The sequence below is a fragment of the Mustela putorius genome, unplaced genomic scaffold (assembly GCF_011764305.1).
Source record: "Mustela putorius furo isolate JIRA1106 unplaced genomic scaffold, ASM1176430v1.1 tig00000145_pilon_pilon_pilon, whole genome shotgun sequence".
Lineage (NCBI taxonomy): Eukaryota > Metazoa > Chordata > Mammalia > Carnivora > Mustelidae > Mustela > Mustela putorius.
In genome coordinates this window covers 23,263,501-23,283,446 of record NW_025421294.1, presented here as the reverse complement: position 1 = coordinate 23,283,446, position 19,946 = coordinate 23,263,501, and the positions used below count along the sequence as shown (strand labels likewise).

The following is a 19,946-nucleotide window of genomic DNA, read 5'->3' as shown; positions in this document are numbered from 1 at the left end:
CTGTACATAAGCATCTTCCCAACTACAACTCCACAAAGAAACACTTCCAGTGCCTCAAACATGCTGTTTTTAATTTACAACATGGTAAATGCCCATCAGTATAATCAACACTAACAATAATTATTTGGAGTCAATATTTTTTAAGAATGTAACATTTGAAAACAAGAAGTGTGAGAATGGCTATTTTAAACCACCACTAAAGGTTTATTTCCCTAGGGTCTAACATATTTTCCCACAGCTATTTGTGAAAAGAAATAGAGCAGATACCTAATACTATGTTCATGAACTACCTCTCAGAAAAACAAAAAAATAGAACATTAAAAGCTACTGAAAGTTCAATCTCCAGTATCCACTAATTCCATAAAACAAATTTATACATAGCTCCCTATATGCTAGGACTTGTGCATTCTAGGGCTATTTTTCCCTATTTTTCTTTCATCCATGGTGGGCAATCAAAGAATGTATTTTTTTTTTTTAACTTCCATGCAATCAATCATCCAAAACCTCTACCTGCTGCTCCCCCACTGCTCGTGCACTTGCTTGCTCTCTGACAAATAAATAAAATCTTAATAAATAAAGCTTCCTAAACAGTGTATCCAATGACTCCACCTATGCACTAAGACAGTGCCTCCACCCTACCACATTTATGAAGTTTACACAGTATGCCATGTGAATATTACCCCTTCCTACATGAAAAGATTGGGAAGAACTATCTTAATGTATCAGAGTTCTCTCCTTACAGCCTAACAACCTAGTTCTAGCCCAGAAGTTGGAAATACAAGTCAATTCAACCACTCTATCATTCCATTTCCAAAGGTTCCTAAATTTCACCCAACTCAACTAAAACATACTAAAAATATAAAAACAAACTTTAAGAATAAATGTAAGAGGTTTTCTTTTGAAAAAGAAGTCTAAATACTAGGGGCACCTGGGTGGCTCAGTTGGTTGAGCGTCTGTCTGCCTCAGGCTCGGGTCATGATCTTGGGGTCCTACGATCAAGCCTCATGTCAAGCTCCTGCTCAGTGAGAAATCAGCTTCTCCCTCTCCCCCTGCTGTGCTCCCCACCGCTTGTGCTCTCTCACCCTGTCTCTCTCAAATACATAAAATCTTTTTAAAAAGGGTGGGGAGAGAAATATAAAGGCTAATACTTGAAAGTTTCTTAGCAGGTTTGCTTAAAATTTTCTCTTTGCTCTTTTTTATACACACATCAATCTTCTTTTTTTTTTTTTTTTAAGATTTGAGAGAGAGTAAGCAAGCGAGAGAAAGAGAGAGCAAGCGCATGCATGAGCAGGGGGAGTGCAACAGAGAGAGAGAGAGCAGCAGCCTTCCCACTGAGCAGGGAGCCCAATGCAGGGCTCCATCTCAGGACCCCGGGATCATAACCTGAGCCGAAGGCAGATGCTTAACTGACTGAGCTACAAAAATGCCTCCATACACAAACTAATCTTTCACACAGTGCTAGAATTTGCATGATTCAGTGCTTCAGTGAATCTACATCTAGAATAAAATGTTCAAAAGCTGAAGTTCTTTCAACTGAAATACTACCTTGTTGATGCTGTAACACTACTTGGTTCCAGGATGTTCTCAGTCATCCTTAATTGTACCACCTCTGCCATGTCACTTGATTTTTCTGCACCCTCTTCTGGAAGTTCTTCTATATGTTCCAGCTTTTCATCTTCCTCTTCTTCCTCAGAAAGTTCATTAACCTATATAAATAAGAGGAAATTGAAAATCAAAATTTAATATAACTGTTAACCGACATTATCTAAGATACACTATTCTAAGAAAATTTTAACACAACTCATTTTTTACTTCATTTCCCAGGACCAATTTTCCTAACAGACTAAGCAAAAGCCACTCTCCCATATTAGAAGAAAACCGCAAACCAAACTTAACACTTTAAAGAACAAACTTATGATTACCTTAGTGTATCACTAGAAATATGAGTAAGAATGTAAACAATGAAAACCCTGCACACTGCAGTTAGTTAACATTAATCTTCATTTCCTAACCAATCAGTTTTATAGACTGAATAGTTATAAAGACTTCCAACTAACCTCTCCAATTTCCAGGTGCATTTAGCAAATGATTTTAATATAGTATAAGTGCTGGAAAAGGGCAGAGAAATTTTGCCTTAAGGCGTTAACTATGTTTTAGAAAATGTCAGCTAGGGGCACCGGTGTGGCTCAGTGGGTTAAAGCCTCTGCCTTAGGCTCAGGTCATGATCTCAGGGTCCTGGGATTGAGCCCTGCATCGGCTCTCTGCTCAGCAGGGAGCCTCCTTCCCTTCCTCTCTCTCTGACTGCCTTTCCACCTACTTGTGATCTCTGTCAAATTTAAAAAAAAAAGAAGAAAGAAGAAAAGAAAAGGTCAGCTAACTTCTAAATGATTCAGATGGAATTTTTCATGAAGAGACTGGACCTTATAAGGGGGAACTCATTGTTTTGGCCAGTAAACACAACTCAAAGCTATAATTTTCTTTCTGGCAGGGGCTATAAAATGTCTTCCATTATCAAACTGGCTACGTAAGTAAACAATCATTCTAATAAAAAGACAGTATCGAAAAAGGAAAACCCCCACAAAATATTTCCAAATGAGAAATAACTTGTCAAGCTATCCCAAAGAAGAGCTAGCCATAAAATATCTTAACATCTTTTATAATTTAATACTAGTTATTGAAAACACTGAGCAGTAAAAGTATACCTTTATCCATTCTAGCCAAATGCACTGGAAATACCTAAAATAAATTTACCACTGTGTGTAAGAAAGGTACTCTCTCCCAACAGTCAAAACACAGTTACGAGAATACCCTCAGAAAGTAAACTTTAACCAGAAGATAGGTAATTTCTCCGTGGCATTCTAGCACACTTGTAATCAACAAGTATAGACTGCCTGCTTTCAAGTATAACACAGTAAGTACTTAAAAGCCAAACTCGGAAGGCAGAAAGATATATATTTCACATTCCTACTGTGCCCTTAACTATCCCTCAACTTACTTCTCCAAGCCTATGAATAAAATGGAGATGCTATACATACTACCTACAAGGCTAGTTGAAAGGATTAAGTAATATATGCAAACTCTTCTACAGTGTCTATACATACTAAGCAATAAATAATAGCTATCATTGTAACTGGAATTGTTATTTCAATATAGTGTAGAGCCTAGTTTCTACATGTAACATCACTTCTTTTTTGAGACAGACAGACAGTATTTGCCACCAAACTAAAGCAGGAGCTCTCAAGGTCACTAGTCATCTGGGTCACTAAAAATTCATTACTAACAATAATACTTAAAGACCTCAACTTGTGAACCATTTACTTCATATATATAAAGCATATGCAGCAAATTCAGCTAAATTTGCTCTGCTTCTAAATGCTAACCCTCGTCTACCCCCATCATGTTGAACAATGATGAAAATACTAAAAATCAGTAAGTGATTATTAACTGAACGGTAAAATTTATATACAAAGGTCAAAATTTCATATGATAAATCAGTTTTTAAATGGAATCACATGGAAAATAACCTTCATTTTCCCCAGATGTATTTAATAAATTAATGAAATTCAAGAATATATTTAACATCTACCTGGTAACTCAAGCAGGAAAAAAAAAATGGCAAGAAAATACTGTTTTCAGAGGCATTAAATGGGAATTACTGTGGCTGATCAATAAAGGTTTGGGCACCAAAATAGTATATTAAAAAAATTTTTATTTAAGATGGCTATTTAAACTGAGAATAAATATTTATTCATTCCACAAATTTTCAGCAGAGAGGTACTGCTATTTTAACATGCTACAGTAGATGTTTTAAAAACTAGTTTATACCTACAGTCAAGAGCTCTTAGGAATTACAAATACCTTATACTCAATTACTTTGAATACATTATATTCAATTCAAAAAGCTTTATGTAAACCAACTGACATTGTTCAGTATTTTCACCAATAATCATTCAGTAAGATACAATACGAAAAGTAACCTAATGGGATTTTCTTCCCCTCTCCCCCCATCTCCCAGGCCTCCAAATATAACTTCCTATAGTAAGAAATGACTAAATTAGTTTGGGTAAGAATAAGTATTAAAAACTTAAAAATGCCCTCTCTCACCCCATACTTTAAAAATTCTCAATCCTCTCCTTGTCAGCCTGACCTTCTACTTATCAGTGCTCTATCTATTCCTAAATTATTCCGAACCTGCCCTACATATGCAACTGCCTCAACTCCACTCATGGAAAACCACTCACTCTACTTATGGAAAATCCTCATCCATACTTACATCTCTTCTTTCTTTGACTGCTGTAATTCCCTTCTCTAGGGCCTCGTGAAATGCCTGCTCTCCAGACTCCAGCTTGTGGAGAACGCTGCTACCTGCCTTCTCAAATGTATAAAGAAACATAATTATCACCTACATCTTCAAACCACTCTACTGAATTTGCATTCATGTAGGGATCCCATACAAAAAACCTGTCCACCAACTCTGGGTCATTTCTCAAACACTCCCTATTCATCATCGCCAGTCATCTCTCTCACACTATTAATAGAAATATCTACCACCTTGAAAAGGCTCTAGCAGCAAAATACTTGCATTAGTGGGATGAAATTCCAACAGAACAGAGTCCTAGATTAACTTCACTTCCTTCAAATATCAAAATCAGAAGAAAAATAATCAGGGATGGGCCAGATCTACCCATATCTTTAAATATGGGGATAAGAAATTAGGGGATTTAAATATGAGGATTTAAACTAAATTAGGTCAATTTGAAAATACAACCAAAATGTGCTAAGTTTGAGGAACTTTTACTTTCACTCAATATCTATCACTTCAGCCTCACAAGTCAAATTGAAGTTATCAGAACTGCTTTAAAGAAAGCAAGCTTTCAGGTATCTGAAAGGTATCTGCTCTACTACTGTAACCTACTTATAGTTCAGAAATGGTGATTAAAATGGGTAAGAAACCAGATTCGGGTAACTAGCAACATGGGCCAAAATATTAAATATACATCCCTGTCTCCTCCAACTCACAGCACTACTCCCATTTATTGAGTACATTCTACTCAATATACTAACATCCTCTTTTTTTTTCACGATTTTATTTATTTATTTGAGAAAGAGGGCAAAAGCAGTGGGAGAAGCAAAGGGATAGGTACACATAGACTTTACAATGAGCACAGAGCCCAACATGGGACTCGATCTCATGACCCTGAGATCCAGACCTGAGCCGAAATCAAAAACTGGACTCAACTCACTGAGCCACCCAGTGACCCCTAATATACTCTTTTCTACCCATGAGCAAATTTGCAGAATTCAACACTATGTCCTGGTGTTAATTAACCACTAATCTATTTAATGTAAAGCACAATGTTAAGTTTTAACAATGTTAAGTTTTAAGTTTTAATGTTAAGTTTTCTTAACATTTTTTAGTGCTTAAAGAAATATAAAAACACAAATGCATTACATGTGAGTTATTCCACTGTCCATCAGAGAATTACACAACATAAAATATAGTCAAGGCATACCCTGAAGACTTCAGAGTCATCAAGATATAAGTAAGTAGTAGGGCATATCTGCATCATTATTGTCTTACGAATCAAATCATCTTAGATATGTAGAAAATGAGTAACACAAACGTATGCACATTATTTCATTTTGAGCAGCCATTAATTTTAACTAAATAAATCACTAAACTAAAACATAATTTCTTTTTTTAAAGTTTTTTTTTTTTTTTAAGTAATTTCTATGCTCAACTTAGGGGGCTTGAATTTACAACCCCAAGATCAAGAGTCATATGTTCTACCAAATGAGCTAGCCAGGCACCCCTCAACTAAAAGGGAAAGAAGTGACACATAATTCCCCAAAGATGGGATTTCTTATGGGCATCAAAAGACATTAATGGTTTAAGGAAAATCTCCTTGCCTTCTTGTCGTTTTCTATAAAGCAAGAATGATTCTGAAGAGATGTGTTACTTCTTTATTCTAACCAAGTTTTTAAGTCAGGAGCTGTATACGACAGCAGTTCAAAAAATATGGATCACTGATTCTGGCTACAAATTCTATCCGCTTGGGTATACACATGCACACTGTTTTCATCCTCAGTTTAACACATTACAAACTGCAATTTGTCTTGTTACTGTTTCCTTAAAAGTTCCTGATACCTGAATAAAAAGACAAAGGTGGGGTGGGGAAGGAAAAGAAAAAGGGAGGAAGGGAAAGAGGGAGTGAAAATCAGACGATATAAATGCTTACAGGAAGAAAACATGGAAAAACTAAAGAAGGTCTCGACTCCAAATATTAGAAAGACTTATCCAGAAAAGTCCCCAACAGTACAGAAACTCTTTTTTTTTTTTTAAGATTTTATTTATTTATTTGTCAGAGAGAGAGCGAGCGAGAGCAAGCGAGAGCGAGCACAGGCAGACAGAGTGGCAGGCAGAGTCAGAGGGAGAAGCAGGCTCCCTGCGCAGCAAGGAGCCCGATGCGGGACTCGATCCCAGGACGCTGGGATCATGACCTGAGCCGAAGGCAGCTGCTTAACCAACTGAGCCACCCAGGCGTCCCTAGTACAGAAACTCTTAAACAAAAGATGGGCTACCCAGAAAATAAAACTTCGAAATTCATATTATCAGAACCAAGACCTATAAGAACTAATGAAAATCTGTATGATAAACTACCTTTCAAGAGTTGCTGCTTCCTAATCTAAAAGCAAATGAAGAGATCCACCCAATGTGCATCAATAAATAATTACCACATAATCAATCATCAAAACCTGGATACATATGCGAGTGATAAGGGGAGCTACTAATAATTACATAAAGAGATATAAATCAGGACTCTTCTGAAAAAATGGGGCATACTATTACCTTTTCAAGTGGAGATCAAGAACAAGAAATCAAATAAATCATAACACTGCATCCATACAATAGGGATCTATGCAGTAAAAACAAAAGAATATGCTCTCTCTATTCCAGTTAAGACTCCCAATATACGTTAACGGACTTTAAAAAAAGAAAAAAAGATGCAGAACAGTGTGTACACTATGCTACTTTCCTGTTTAAAAAACTAAGCAAATACTTACTTATATCTGCATAATGAAACTCTGGAAAAAAATACATAGAAAACCAACGTGGGGGCAAAGGAGTGGATTTGGGTAAACCAAGAAATTTTACTGTGTATTTTATTTTAACCAGGTGAATGATTTACTCTAAGAAGAGCAACCACACCGCAGGCCCAAAATATAAGTAACTTCACAGACTTTAACCTAATAAAAGTTTGACAAATTATTTCAGTTAAGTGCAAAAGAAAAACCTCTACATAGACCTAAATTATAAATTCTAAACATGAAAAGTATGAATTAATGTGGCCTTACAATAAATTTATCAAATAAATTTTTTACACTAAAAAATTTATTGTGCATCAATATTCTCATTTCATGAAGGAGAAAGTAACCAGGTTCTTATACTAACTCAACCATCAAGGTACAGCAGAACAAAATATAATGCAGCCAAAGAAATGAATGTTAATTTTCCAAAGTCACAAAAGTTAAAAAACTGCCGTGAGCTTCCCGATAATGAAAACGACTGCACTGCTCTACTGACCTGTGACTTTCATCAAGAAAAACTTCCTATTTTCACAAGTTTGCGTGAACTTTGTATTTAATCTATCCCTCTACCTTCTACTTCTCACCCTTTGCCTACATTCTTCTGTGCAAAGTTTCTTTGCAAAAGCAAAAAAACACCACCCATTCTTATAAAATAAACAATGCTTAAGTTAGAAGAAAAACACACAAACCCCACAAACTAACATAAATTCTGCTTTCAATACCTTATAAAAAGTAATAAAAACTCAAATTGAGAACTTAAGAAAAAATACCATATTCATACATTACATGGATGTGTCACCCATGACTACATATAATAACCAAGTGAACTGCTTTGTTCAGTACTTTAAAACTCCACCTGAGTTTATGCAAGCCCTTCAGAGCATATTCTTTAAAAATTCTCCCTCCAAGAAGAGTATTTTAAAATATTCTCACCTGTTCAGTAATTGAACTTAAATCATTAGATGAGAAATCTTCCTCTTCATTCTCAAAAAACTCATAGTAATTTTCCAGAAGTCCAGCCATTATCCTGCTCACTATTTCTTGCTCTTTCAGATCTTCCACATCTGTGTAAATGCTAAGAATAAAAGTCTAAATTGAACTGAAAGTCCTTAAATCAAATACAGGTAAAATTAGAAGACAACCAATGAGTCACTTTATAAACCTGAGCAATTTATATCATCATTCTGTGCCTCAGTTTTCCCATCTGTAAAGCCTACCTAATTTGTACCCTCTTCACAGAAATGCTCGGAGGGTTAATCAGATCTACTATAAAAAATAATGGTTCACCAGGCAACCTATGATCTTTGGCAGGTAGTATAATGACTCTATTTCACAAATTCAATTTTTTTTTGATTACATAAAAATTTGTGGAAAAACTTACTGGAAGACATCTGGACCAAAGACAGCAGCCAAAGAGTTTGCAGACCAAATTTCTTCATGATGTGATGCTACATTGGCTAAAAATCTACACAGAAACTTTAACAAACTGTAATTAACAGGTGGAAGCTGCTGTAAAAGGAACCTCAACTTTCTTCCAAATTCATCTTCATTATTATAATCTATAAAACATAATGACAGGTTTTTTTAATGAAGTAAAAGCAAAACTCAGATTTTTTGCCAGGTTCACATTACTCCACCCACATCACCTTTTTACTATTAACAATTCAAAACCTCTTCACTTCCTCTACCAGAGGCCAAATGGCTTAGAGCTTCACATTTCACTTATTAAGGGAAAGAGAAGAGTTGGAGAAGGAATTCAACCCCTCAATTGCTGAACGTTGTTTTCCTCACCTATTACTCATTGGCCCAAATTCTCTATGTTTGTTTAATTCTCATCATACTGTCTCTTGCATGACTGTACCTATATTTCCAAAGCAATGCCAACCCTAAGAAGTCAAAATGCACTGGCCAATGCAAGTCAACAACTATGAGTGAACAAAGATTTAACCCACACCACGGAAAACCTAACCCAACAAATACAAATCAGCCTTTTTTTTTCTTTACTTGGCTTGAAGTCTGATGTCCAAATTGATATTTTATTTCCTTCAGGCAGGAGTCCAAGAACAAACTACAGATATATTCTGAACCCGGAATCAAAGCTGTCTTCTGGTTTTTGCTAAGACGTTCTATCAAACCAGGGATAAAGAGTATCCTACAGCAACATCACCACTAAGGAACAACACTATTATTGGATATTATGCCACACATACCACTTTATATGTATTTCTCTTCTTTCCCAACCTATTCCATGTTCTTCTGTCCTGCCTTTTCTTCTCCTTCTCCTCCTCCTCTCCCTGTAGCTTAGGCTTCCTAAGACCAGTCATAAAAAGTAAACAGGACTACAGGGATCTAAGAAGTTGCCATCCCCTTGACTAGACCATACAGACCCAAAGAGCATATGTCCTCCAAAGGGGAACATAAGAAATGAATCTCAGAACTATTATAATTACTGTTTACATGTCAAGATTTCTACAAGATAAAAAGACTTCGAAATTAATGGTAAATGACTGATAGGTAAGAATCAAATTATACTACCTTGAGAAAGTTGCATCAAGTGAATATGCAAACTGCCAGGGATAACAGGTTCAGGGAGTTCTTGAAGGAAAAACCTAAGAAGACTAATAGCTGAGGGAACATCTGCTTCCTTAACCAAGTCCACCTCTTCTCCGCTGTCGTATCTCTGCCGCAGCCACTCCACTGTCTCAGCATTTCCATTGACTTGAAAAAGTCCTTGTTGCTCCAGACCTCCTACATTAGTTCAAAGTAAAAATTTTAAAAGCTTCAACTTCGACTACTTGGCCATATATATTCATTTTCCAACCAACTTAAAATACTCACTTTTGTTTGGTTGGTTTTTCTTAATTTTTTTTTTCAGTGTTCCAAGATTCATTATTTATGCACCACACCCAGTGCTCCAGGCGATATGTGCCCTCCTTAATACCCATCACTAGGCACACCCAACCCCCAAACCCCTCCCCTCCAAAACAAAACCCTCAGTTTGTTTCTCAGAGTCCACAGTCTCTCATGGTTTGTCTCCCCTCCAATTTCTCCCCACTCACTCCTCCTCTCCATCTCCCGATGTCTTCCGTGTTATTCCTTATGTTCCACTAATGGCCAAAATACTCACTTTTGAAAAAACCTTGGCTCTCCCTACAGGGCTAAACACCTTCAAATCACACATTTTAGGAACATCCTATCTCTGTCCTGAGGGATAATTTATTTTATCCACTCCACCTCCATTAAAAATATTCCATTACCACCCCACTAAACAATGCTATATGCTGGGCATTTCTAAGTATATAACTTTACATAAAGAAATTTCTACCATTTTTCCTTACTATATTTTGGACTTTCCATAGTGGAAAAAAAGAAAAGAAAAAAAAATCTGAGGTCAAAAGGGATAAACTGTTCAACAAAGGCTAGTCCTCAAGGTAAGGAAATGTATACCATGTTCCTCAATATAGTCCACAACGTGGCGGACTATGAACGGAACCTCATTGTCTGGATGTCCTCCCTGCTGCAGCTCATCAAGTGGAATTCCAAATATTTTGTTAGCAAGAACGGAGTTGCAGTTACTCAAGGAAGGGGAGGAGCTCTTCCTCATATCTTTTTTGCAGCCAGAAATCAAAGCTGTCTTTTCTGCCAAATGAAAGACAAACAAACAAAAAAAAGAGACTAATTATCAACAGGTGACAAGATGATTAAATACATTACAAAAAATGCTTTACACCTGAATTTGTTTTCATCATTACATATGTTCCAGTTCTCAGGCCCACAAGATATTCTACAAATAAAGCTCAACACAATCATCCAAACATTTTCTCTGTTACATCTAGTTTGCGCATTTATCAAACAATGGCACATCTATCATTAAACTTAACAAAGGACATTAATGTCCCAAAGACAAATTATGGGGCAAGAGGACCTTTACTGACCAAGCTTAATGACACAGGTAAAAAGCCAAACCCAATCATTTTTGTACTGTGCTGTATGAAGCACATCTAACCTCTTAATTTATAAGCACCCAAAACAGGAGAGAATCACTTTCTATAAAGTATTGAGCTAATAATCACTTTTCATCAATGATGGGCTAGTAAGAACAAGACCAACCAGCTCTTATTCGACATGACAGAGCAGCCACAATGTTTTTATAAATGAAGGATATTTTTCAGTTCTAGACATCAACTTTCAAATGAGAATGTTCTTTCATCAATCCTGCTGTTTCATTCATTATTTCAAAGAAAAATTTCCATAGCCAATCTCACTCAGAAGAAATAAGTTATTTATCTTAACTTTGTAGTGAGAGAAAACAATGTTTCAAATATCTGAAGCATCAGACAACAAGTAATCCCAAGAAAAATTTGTTTCCTAAAATATTTATTACTTTATGTGGGAAATGAGTATTTTCAAAAGAAAAACTTTTTTCAAAAGATGTTAATGAACGAAATGACACCAACTGGGCTTTTTTTCATCACATCAGAGAAACCATTCCTTTCTCATAAGAAAGAACAGAGCAAAATAATAAATCTACTCAATATTCTAGAGTTTGCAAAAATAATCTTTATATAAATTACATAATAGTTGTACCCAGTTGATCAAGAGTGTCACAATGTGACTAGGAAACAATCCATTCAACTTGAAGAAATTAGGGGAAGCAAAAATGCTATAAATTTATATAGCTTTCAACAAGCAAGATCCATTCTTCAACATATGTGGGGCCAGGCAATAACTACAAAACCTCAAGTTAATAATCAAATAGCAGCAACAGTAGATCAACTCCAAAATTTCTTTGTATTTATACAGCATAGGAGTTACCATTTTGAAAACTTACCTTTGAGTACTTACACACCTAAGTTTAAAAAATGGCTTCTGCACCAGCTACCCTCACTGAGCAAGCATTCTTTTGTCATTTATGGCTGTTTGAGATTATGGCAGAAGATCAGCCTGTAGTTCCTCATTGAAGAAACGCAGAACTCGATCAGTACTTCAGCAGTTAATCTATAAGAAAAAAAAAAAAACAGTTCTTTTCATTCCCCAAATCATCTCTTACTATGAGAAGCAACTAGAATAAGCAGTGAAGTCCAGTTATTTAGGAGGGTAACTATACTGAACACTATTCTTCTGCCTGAAAATTGGTCTGTAACCTACTAAAGGCAAAATCTTACACAAGGTTTCAAATTATGGTGGCCAACCTGGGCAAGGATCTTTCTGGTAAAAACAAATAAAAGAACTGCAGAGGAGAATCTTTAACAGTACAGATCTTCAGAGATTACACCACTCAAATATTCCATCTTCCTCAATGGAGCCTTCATTGGAACACACACACCCCGCCCACCTCCACTGGGTCCCCATATACTCAGAACAAAACACAAAAACCTTTTCAGATCAAAGAACTGAAGATATGATTTTAAGCTTGGAAAAGCACTTATGTACTTCATTCTTTTCTTTGTATATAGCAGCGTTTTTTGTTTGTTTGTTTTTTGTTTTTAGCAAGACTGTAGTTATCTGAGCTTTCTGGTTTGGAGAAACAATAGCATATGTTGGAAAAAAGCACTTAAGAAAAGCTAATATTCAAATATTGACTCCACCATCCTAAACATATGACCCTGAACAACTTCCATGTCTTCACCTAATCTTAGGTTTCCTTTATGTAAGAGTAATACTTATACAGCTGTGTAACTGAGATAATACAGGACGGTAGTAGACAGAGAACCAGTTTTCTCTCTTCTTTGCATTTAACACTGAAAGACCAGCAAATAGGCTGGGAAGAGAGGAGTTTTGTTTGGCAATGTGTTTAGTATTTGGTCTCAACTGTGAATTGTTGTTTCATCATCCTCTATGAATTCCAGTAATCTACTTAAGAAATCTTCTAATAAGCTCAGGAAACTACACTACAGTACTCTGTTCAAGAGAGTGCAGGAAAGCAGAAGAGTATTATCATTCAGTGTCGTTTTCAAAAATGTCTTATTAGTAACATACACCTCCAGGAGGAACATGAAAAATGGGGGGGAAGGAAAACCACATTCCCACAACAAATCTTCGGTAGATGATTACTTCCTAAACATCTTGAAATGCCTGCTAAGACATGTATGTAGCCTATTCATCTGAAACACAACTTCAAAGTTAAGTTATGGAAGATCTTTTAGAGAGGTTAACTTCAGGGATAAAATGTTTAATGAACTTACATTAAGTCAGGTTGATACATTCACAACATAAAGAAAATGGGAATCTGCTTGATGTACAATAAATTAACACTCATTAGAAGAGTTCTGTTAGAGTCAAGTTCTGTGTATCATTAAAATGGGTACTCAATGTTTCTGTGCCTTGTTAATGAAACAAGGAATCAGCAGAGTACAAAAAGCATTTAGACTGAAGAGTGGCCCAAAATAATATTCCTGTGAAATGCAAGGTAGTTTTTGACATTATTTAATCTTGTTCCCCACTCCTTGTCCCTGTAAATATTCCCTTCCTATCTGTAGTGGGTTCAACATTGTTCCCCCCAAAATTCGTGTTCATCCAGGACTTCAAAATGTGAACTTACTTGGAAATAGGGTCTGTGCATATGCAGTTAGTTAAGGATCTCAAGATGAAATCATCCTGAGGGCGCCTGGGTGGCTCAGTTGGTTAGGCCTCTGCCTTTGGCTCAGGTCATGATCCCAGGGTCTTGGGATGAAGCCCCATGTCGGGCTCCCTGCCCTGTGGGAGCCTGCTTCTCCTCCTCCCTCTCTGATGCTCCCCCTGCTTGTGCTCTCTGGCTCTCTCTCTCAAATAAATAAATGAAATCTTTAAAAAAAAAAATCCTGGAAAAAAAAAAAAAATCCTGGTTTTAGGGTGAGTCCTAAATCCAATGACAGGTGTCCTTATCAGCAGAATACAGGACACACAGAGACATAAAGAGGGGAAGAAGTCCATGTGAAGATGGAGGGAGAAACTGCGAGTTATGCAGTCACAAGACAAGAAACATCAGGAGCCACCAAAAGCTGGGAGAGGCAAAGGAAGATTCCTCCCCAGAACCTTCAGAGGGAATATGACCCTGCCCGCACCTTGATTTTAGCCTTCTGGCTTCCAGATCCATGAGAAAAAAAAAATCTATTGCTTTAGAGTTATCCTGTTTATAGTAATTTGTCATGGAATCCCTAGAAAATTCATGTGACATCTAAACTACAAAATCCAGTTCTCAAAGGAAAATATTATCAGGTACCATAGAAAAATGTCCCAAAGAGATCTGATGAATGTCTTAGCAAACAGAATCAATAAGTGGAAAGAAAGCCATTAATCAATAAAAGACTTGACACAAGAGAATAAATGTTCAGACTTTCAAAATAACCAATTTATTATAAATCAGAACAGCAAAATCATTTTAAGATTTTTTAAAATTTTAAGTACAATATACCCACCCCAACATCGGACTCAAACTCACAACCCCAAGATCAAGAGTTACATGCTCTACTGACTGAGGCAGCCAGGCACTCCCAAAATAGTAAAATCATTTTATATACCAATGACTATTGCCTCCTATAGTGGTACTGACATCAAGTAAGGATTCATTTTGAATTTTACATCATGAGGCAAGAATGATTAAAAAAAAAAAAAAAAGCGACTAAATACCAATTTTCAAAATGGCAGGTGACAGGTACATTCAGGAAAGTATAACTTCATATACCAGGCTATCAACTTGAGTTCTGCTGAGGATCAAGGTATTTCTACATTCCACTCAGTTCTACCTACATATACATATATATGATAGCAACATACACCTTTCTTAATAGCAGAGAATCTTTTTTAAATTAAGATAAATATATTATTTGTTTCAGGGGTACAGGTCTGTGATTCAACAGTCTTAATGTTAATATCCAGTGCTCATTACAACACATACCTTCCCAGTGTCCATCACCCAATCACTGCAACCTCCCACCCACCTGCCCTCCAGCCACCCTGTTTATTCCTAAGATTAAGGGTGTCTTATAGTTTGTCTCCCTCTCTGATTTCATGTTTTCCTCTATTCCCCTATGACCCTCTGCCTTTTTTGTTAAATTCCACATACCAGGAAGATCATATAATTGTCTTTCTATGATTGACTTATTTCGCTTAGCCTAATACCCTCTATCTAGTTCCAGCCACGTTGTTGCAAATGGCAAGATTTCATTTTTTTATATGGCTTAGCACAGAATCTTCTAAGTTTTAAATACCTAATAAAATTAGTAGAGAGGGACTTTTTTTAAAAAAGTACAATAACAACATCAATACAATGGACAAATAACTGAGCTCTTACAATATGCCAGGAACTGGGCGCCTGGGTAGTTCAGTGGGTTAAGCAACTGCCTTCAGTTTGGGTTATGATCCTGGAGTGCCAGGATTAAGTTCCACAAATGGCTCCCAGCTCAGTGGGAAGTCTGCTTCTCCCTCTGACCTGCCCCCTTCTCATGCTCTCTCTCTCTCAAAATAAATAAATAAAATCCTAAAAAAAAAAAAAAAAAAGACAACAACAACAAAAAAAACCCCACAATATGCCAGGAACTATTTTAAGTGTTTTATTCTTTTTCTTAAAGGTTTGTTTTTTTTTTTAAATTTGAGACAAATGAGAGCGAGCACAGAGGGAAAGGGAGAAGCAAACTCCCCACTGAGTGAAGAGCCAAACATGGGCCTTGATCTCAGGACCCTCACACCATGACTTGAGCTGAAGGCAGACACTTAACCAACTGGGCCGCCCAGGTGCCACTTAAGGGCTTTAAGTGTATTAATTCCAGGGTGCCTGGGTGGCTAAGTGGGTTAGGCCTTTGCCTTTGGCTCAAGTCATGATCTCAGGATCCTGGGATGGAGTCCCGAATAGGCTCTCTGCTCAGCACGGAGCCTGCTTCCTCCTCTCTCTGCCTGCCTCTCTGCCTACTTGTGATCTCCCTCTCCTCTGTCAAATAAACAAAATCTTTAAAAGGAAAAATATAAATGTATTAATTCTTTTATCCTTACAACAATTCTATGGATGCAGATACCTTCATTATATCCATTTCACTGAAAAGAAAACCAAAAAACACTGAGAACTTCCTGGGGTGATGGAAATGTTCTATGTCATAACTATGACAGTGATGGTTATGTGCTTAATACACATGTCAATTGAACTACTGGGTATTTAACCCAAAGATACAGATGGTTAGGGCCACATGCACCCTAATGTTTATAGCAGCAATGTCCACAATAGCCAAACTGTGGAAAGGGCCAAAGTGCCCTTCAACAGATGAATGGATAAGAAGATGTGGTCCACATACACAATAGAATATTACTCAGCCATGAGGAAGGATGAATACCCAGCTTTTGCATCAACGTGGATGGGACTGGAGATTACACTAAGTGGAGTAAGTCAAGCAGAGAATGTCAGTTATCATATTGTTTCATTTATGTGTGGAACATAAGTAATAGCATGGAGGACATTAGGAAAATGAAAGGGAAAATGAATGGGGAGAAATCGAGTGGGAGATGAACCAGGAGAGACTATGGACTTCAGGAAACAAACTGAAGATTTTAGAAAGGAGGCAGTTGGACGAACAGGTGAGCCTGGTGATGGGTATTAAGGAGGGCACGGATTGCATGGACCACTGGGCATTATACAGAAACAATGAATCATGGAACACTACATCAAAAACTAATGATGTACTGTATGGTGACTAACATAATACAAAAATGGGAAAAAAAAGAAACAATGAAAATCCTATTTAATAAATATTTATAGTTCTTATATAAGCCAGGTTCTAGGAAATGAACAAAACCGAGCTAAACAAACAGGCAAAAATACTTAGTATCATAATGCTTCCATGATGGTGATGTTTTTGTTGTTGTTGTTTTTAATTAAAAACTCAAGCAATCCCTGTCCCCTGAGCTTCTGATTTATATCTAAAACTGCCTGCTTAGGAAGAAAACAAAAGGGTTTAAAAAGGAAAGGCAAAACCAAGAAACAGACTCTAAACCTTAGAGAACAAACTGACAGTTACTAGAGGGGACATGGGCAGGGGGATGGGCTAAACAAGTGACAGGAATTAAGGAGGACACTTGTGATAAGCACTGGGTGTTGTATATAAGTGATGAGTCACTAAATTCTACACCAGAAACCAATATTACACTGCACATAAACTAACTGTAATTTAAATTAAAATGTGATTAGAAAAAAACAATACACATATCAAACTTACTGGACATTTAAATTGGTGAATGCTATTGTATATAAATTACTGCATATAAATTTTACTTCAAAAAAACAAAAAATTAAAAAGAAACCATATAAAGACATAACATCACCTTAATAGTTAAATAATACCAAGCTACTTTCATTATACAATATGTCATTTTTAAAAATATACTTCTCTTTTCAAAAAAGAAAAATAAAAGCTCTTTCAACCACATTTCAAGAACCTATCCTATTCGGTCAAAGGTATGTTATCCAGCTTATTTAGAAATTACTACTTTTTTTTAAAAATTCAATTGGACTGAAGATTAAGTCTTTTCAAAGCAAACAATTTAACAAGACAATGTAATAGTGTTAAGCTATGATCTGTGATATACTAATAAATAATAAAGTTTCATTGTTTTTCAAATAAACTGTGATAAGAGTAGCAACTGCCAAGATAAACCATCATTTTCATGTGAAAAACTTCTACATTCAGAATGAACAGAAACTGGGCCCCTGGGTGGCTGAGTGGGTTAAGCCTCTGCCTTAGGCTCAGCTTCCCCATCTCTCTCTGCCTGCCTCTCTATTTGTGATCGCTGTCTGCCAAATAAAATCTTTTAAAAAAATAAAAAAGAACAGAAAGGAACAAGAAAATTCACTTATGCCTTAAATGCTTTTGACAAAATAGTATACAATTCACACAGAAAAATTTAAGAGCTACCTCAGTAATTGCTAAAGCCCCCCCCCCAAAAGCAAAGGGGAAAAATAAAAGCCCTCTTACTAGTTTACTATGAGGGAAAAGACAACAGGGAGCTGGGCCTCAATAAAGGTGGTAAACTTCGGGAAAAGAGATTTAAGTTTTTAGACAATTACACTGTCTGACTCTAAGTCAGCGAACTAAATCTTAAGGTAAATAAATTTACCCCTGCTCCATATATTCAGGTTTTCATTAGCAAGCTCTAAACATTTCATCAATGCAAAGGAAAAGGCACCTCTTCATTCAGAAGGTACCACCTTCATTCCAAGTCAACAAAGACAGCTCTGTGAAGGTTCCCAAAATACTAAATCAGTGGTTTCTTTAGGATCTGAAAAACTGACAAGATATTAATTTGTCTGAAACCCTAACACTATACCAAACAAACAGAAAGGCCAAACCAATGTCAAGAGCACATAAAGTTACCTGTCATATGTTCACAGATGCTATTTTGATCCAGGAAAACACCAAGTCAAATCTATTATTAAATTCATAGTGACAATGCCACTAAATATTAAAGGATAAAACAGAATTCAGGATTAGAAGTATTTTAAATAAAAAAGCTATAACACTCCAAAGTTTAGGAACTTCTTTACCTTAAAAAAACAGAAAAAAAGAGTATGAAGTACATCTTTTGACAGTTTTTACCCTTATGTCTGAGGACTTGTTCATCTGAATGCACTTTAACATACTACTAGACGGTGCAATCATCCTCCATGTCATTCCACAAAACTACAATGAACAATGGAATCAAGCCTGTTTTTTAAGACTACAGTTGCCAAATTAAGATTCAAGATATAGCGCATATATTTCAAAGACTAAAACACACTAAATGTAAACCATTTTACCTTGAGACAGTTTATTGTTCTTCTATTTAACATATTCAGGCAAAAATTGGTTGCCCCTGGAGATAAGCTACTGGTAAATAGCCTGGCTCATTTTAAAAAACTCTCAAAAGGGTTTCATGACCATAGTCAATTATTTTATAACCTCCAACCATGATTTCAAGCGATTCCAATCAAAACAAAGTAATAAAGCCTGAGGGAGATAAAATCCCTTGTAACTAAGTCCCCTCATCTATTCTGCTCACTGATCTCCTCAAAACTAAAATCTAACCCAAATCCCCACTTGGACAAAATTCCTTAATCGTTTTCCACTGCCTAGAGTCATGGGACTCCAAATTTTTGATCAGGAAAAATGATGAACCCACCCTTCACTTTTGCATTGTATGCATATTTCTAAACTAGAATAGTAAATCACATACTAGCATATTATATATAATAAACACATAAAAATCATTTTAAGACTAAAAATATATATGAAAAAAAATTGTGGGACACTTTGGGTGGCTCAGATGGTTAAGTGTTAAACTCTTGGGTCTCAGCTCAGATCATGATCTCAGGATTGTGAGATCCAGCCCCATCAGTGCAGTCAACCTGGGATTCTTTCCCCCTTTCTCACTCTTCTCGTTTCCCACCACCCCCCACTCTTGGGGTCTCTCCCTCAAATAAGTAAAATCTTTAGAAAGCAAAAAACAAAAACCATAAATTCTACTACTACTGCTACACAGACACACGTACACACACACACACACACACACACACTCTTAATAGATCTCGTCCTTCCATAGTGCGAGCATCTCATGACACCAAAAAGCAAACCGATTACAAAATGGGCAGGGGACCTGGATAGACATTTTCTAATAAAGGCATACTGTCAGGGCGCCTGGGTGGCTCAGTGGTTTAAGCCGCTGCCTTCGGCTCAGGTCATGATCTCAGGGTCCTGGGATCGAGTCCCGCATCGGGCTCTCTGCTCAGCGGGGAGCCTGCTTCCCTCTCTCTATGCCTGCCTCTCCATCTACTTGTGATTTCTCTCTGTCAAATAAATAAATAAAATCTTTAAAAAAAAAAAAAAAGGCATACCGTCAGCCAACAGACATGGAAAGGT

The 19,946-nt window shown here is 36.5% G+C and overlaps 1 protein-coding gene across 11 annotated transcripts in view; it reads right to left on the bottom strand.

Moving 5' to 3' along the window:
* FAM13B (family with sequence similarity 13 member B) overlaps positions 1–19,946 on the bottom strand; it is a 71,980-nt gene that overhangs the window by 43,337 nt on the left and 8,697 nt on the right. For 5 of the 11 annotated variants that reach the window (XM_045075463.1, XM_045075462.1, XM_045075465.1 and 2 more), the window contains 7 exons: positions 11,939–12,087; positions 10,537–10,728; positions 9,625–9,837; positions 8,471–8,648; positions 8,023–8,164; positions 4,274–4,369; positions 1,546–1,706 (listed from right to left, as the gene is read on the bottom strand). In XM_045075463.1, coding sequence (XP_044931398.1) covers positions 1,546–1,706; positions 4,274–4,369; positions 8,023–8,164; positions 8,471–8,648; positions 9,625–9,837; positions 10,537–10,728; positions 11,939–11,999 — 1,043 coding nt within the window. In that variant the 5' untranslated portion in view covers positions 12,000–12,087. Of the gene's footprint in view, positions 1–1,545; positions 1,707–4,273; positions 4,370–8,022; positions 8,165–8,470; positions 8,649–9,624; positions 9,838–10,536; positions 10,729–11,920; positions 12,088–13,630; positions 13,651–19,946 lie in introns of those variants that run through there. The other 6 variants (XM_045075466.1, XM_013052467.2, XM_045075468.1 and 3 more) reach the window with 3 other exon arrangements.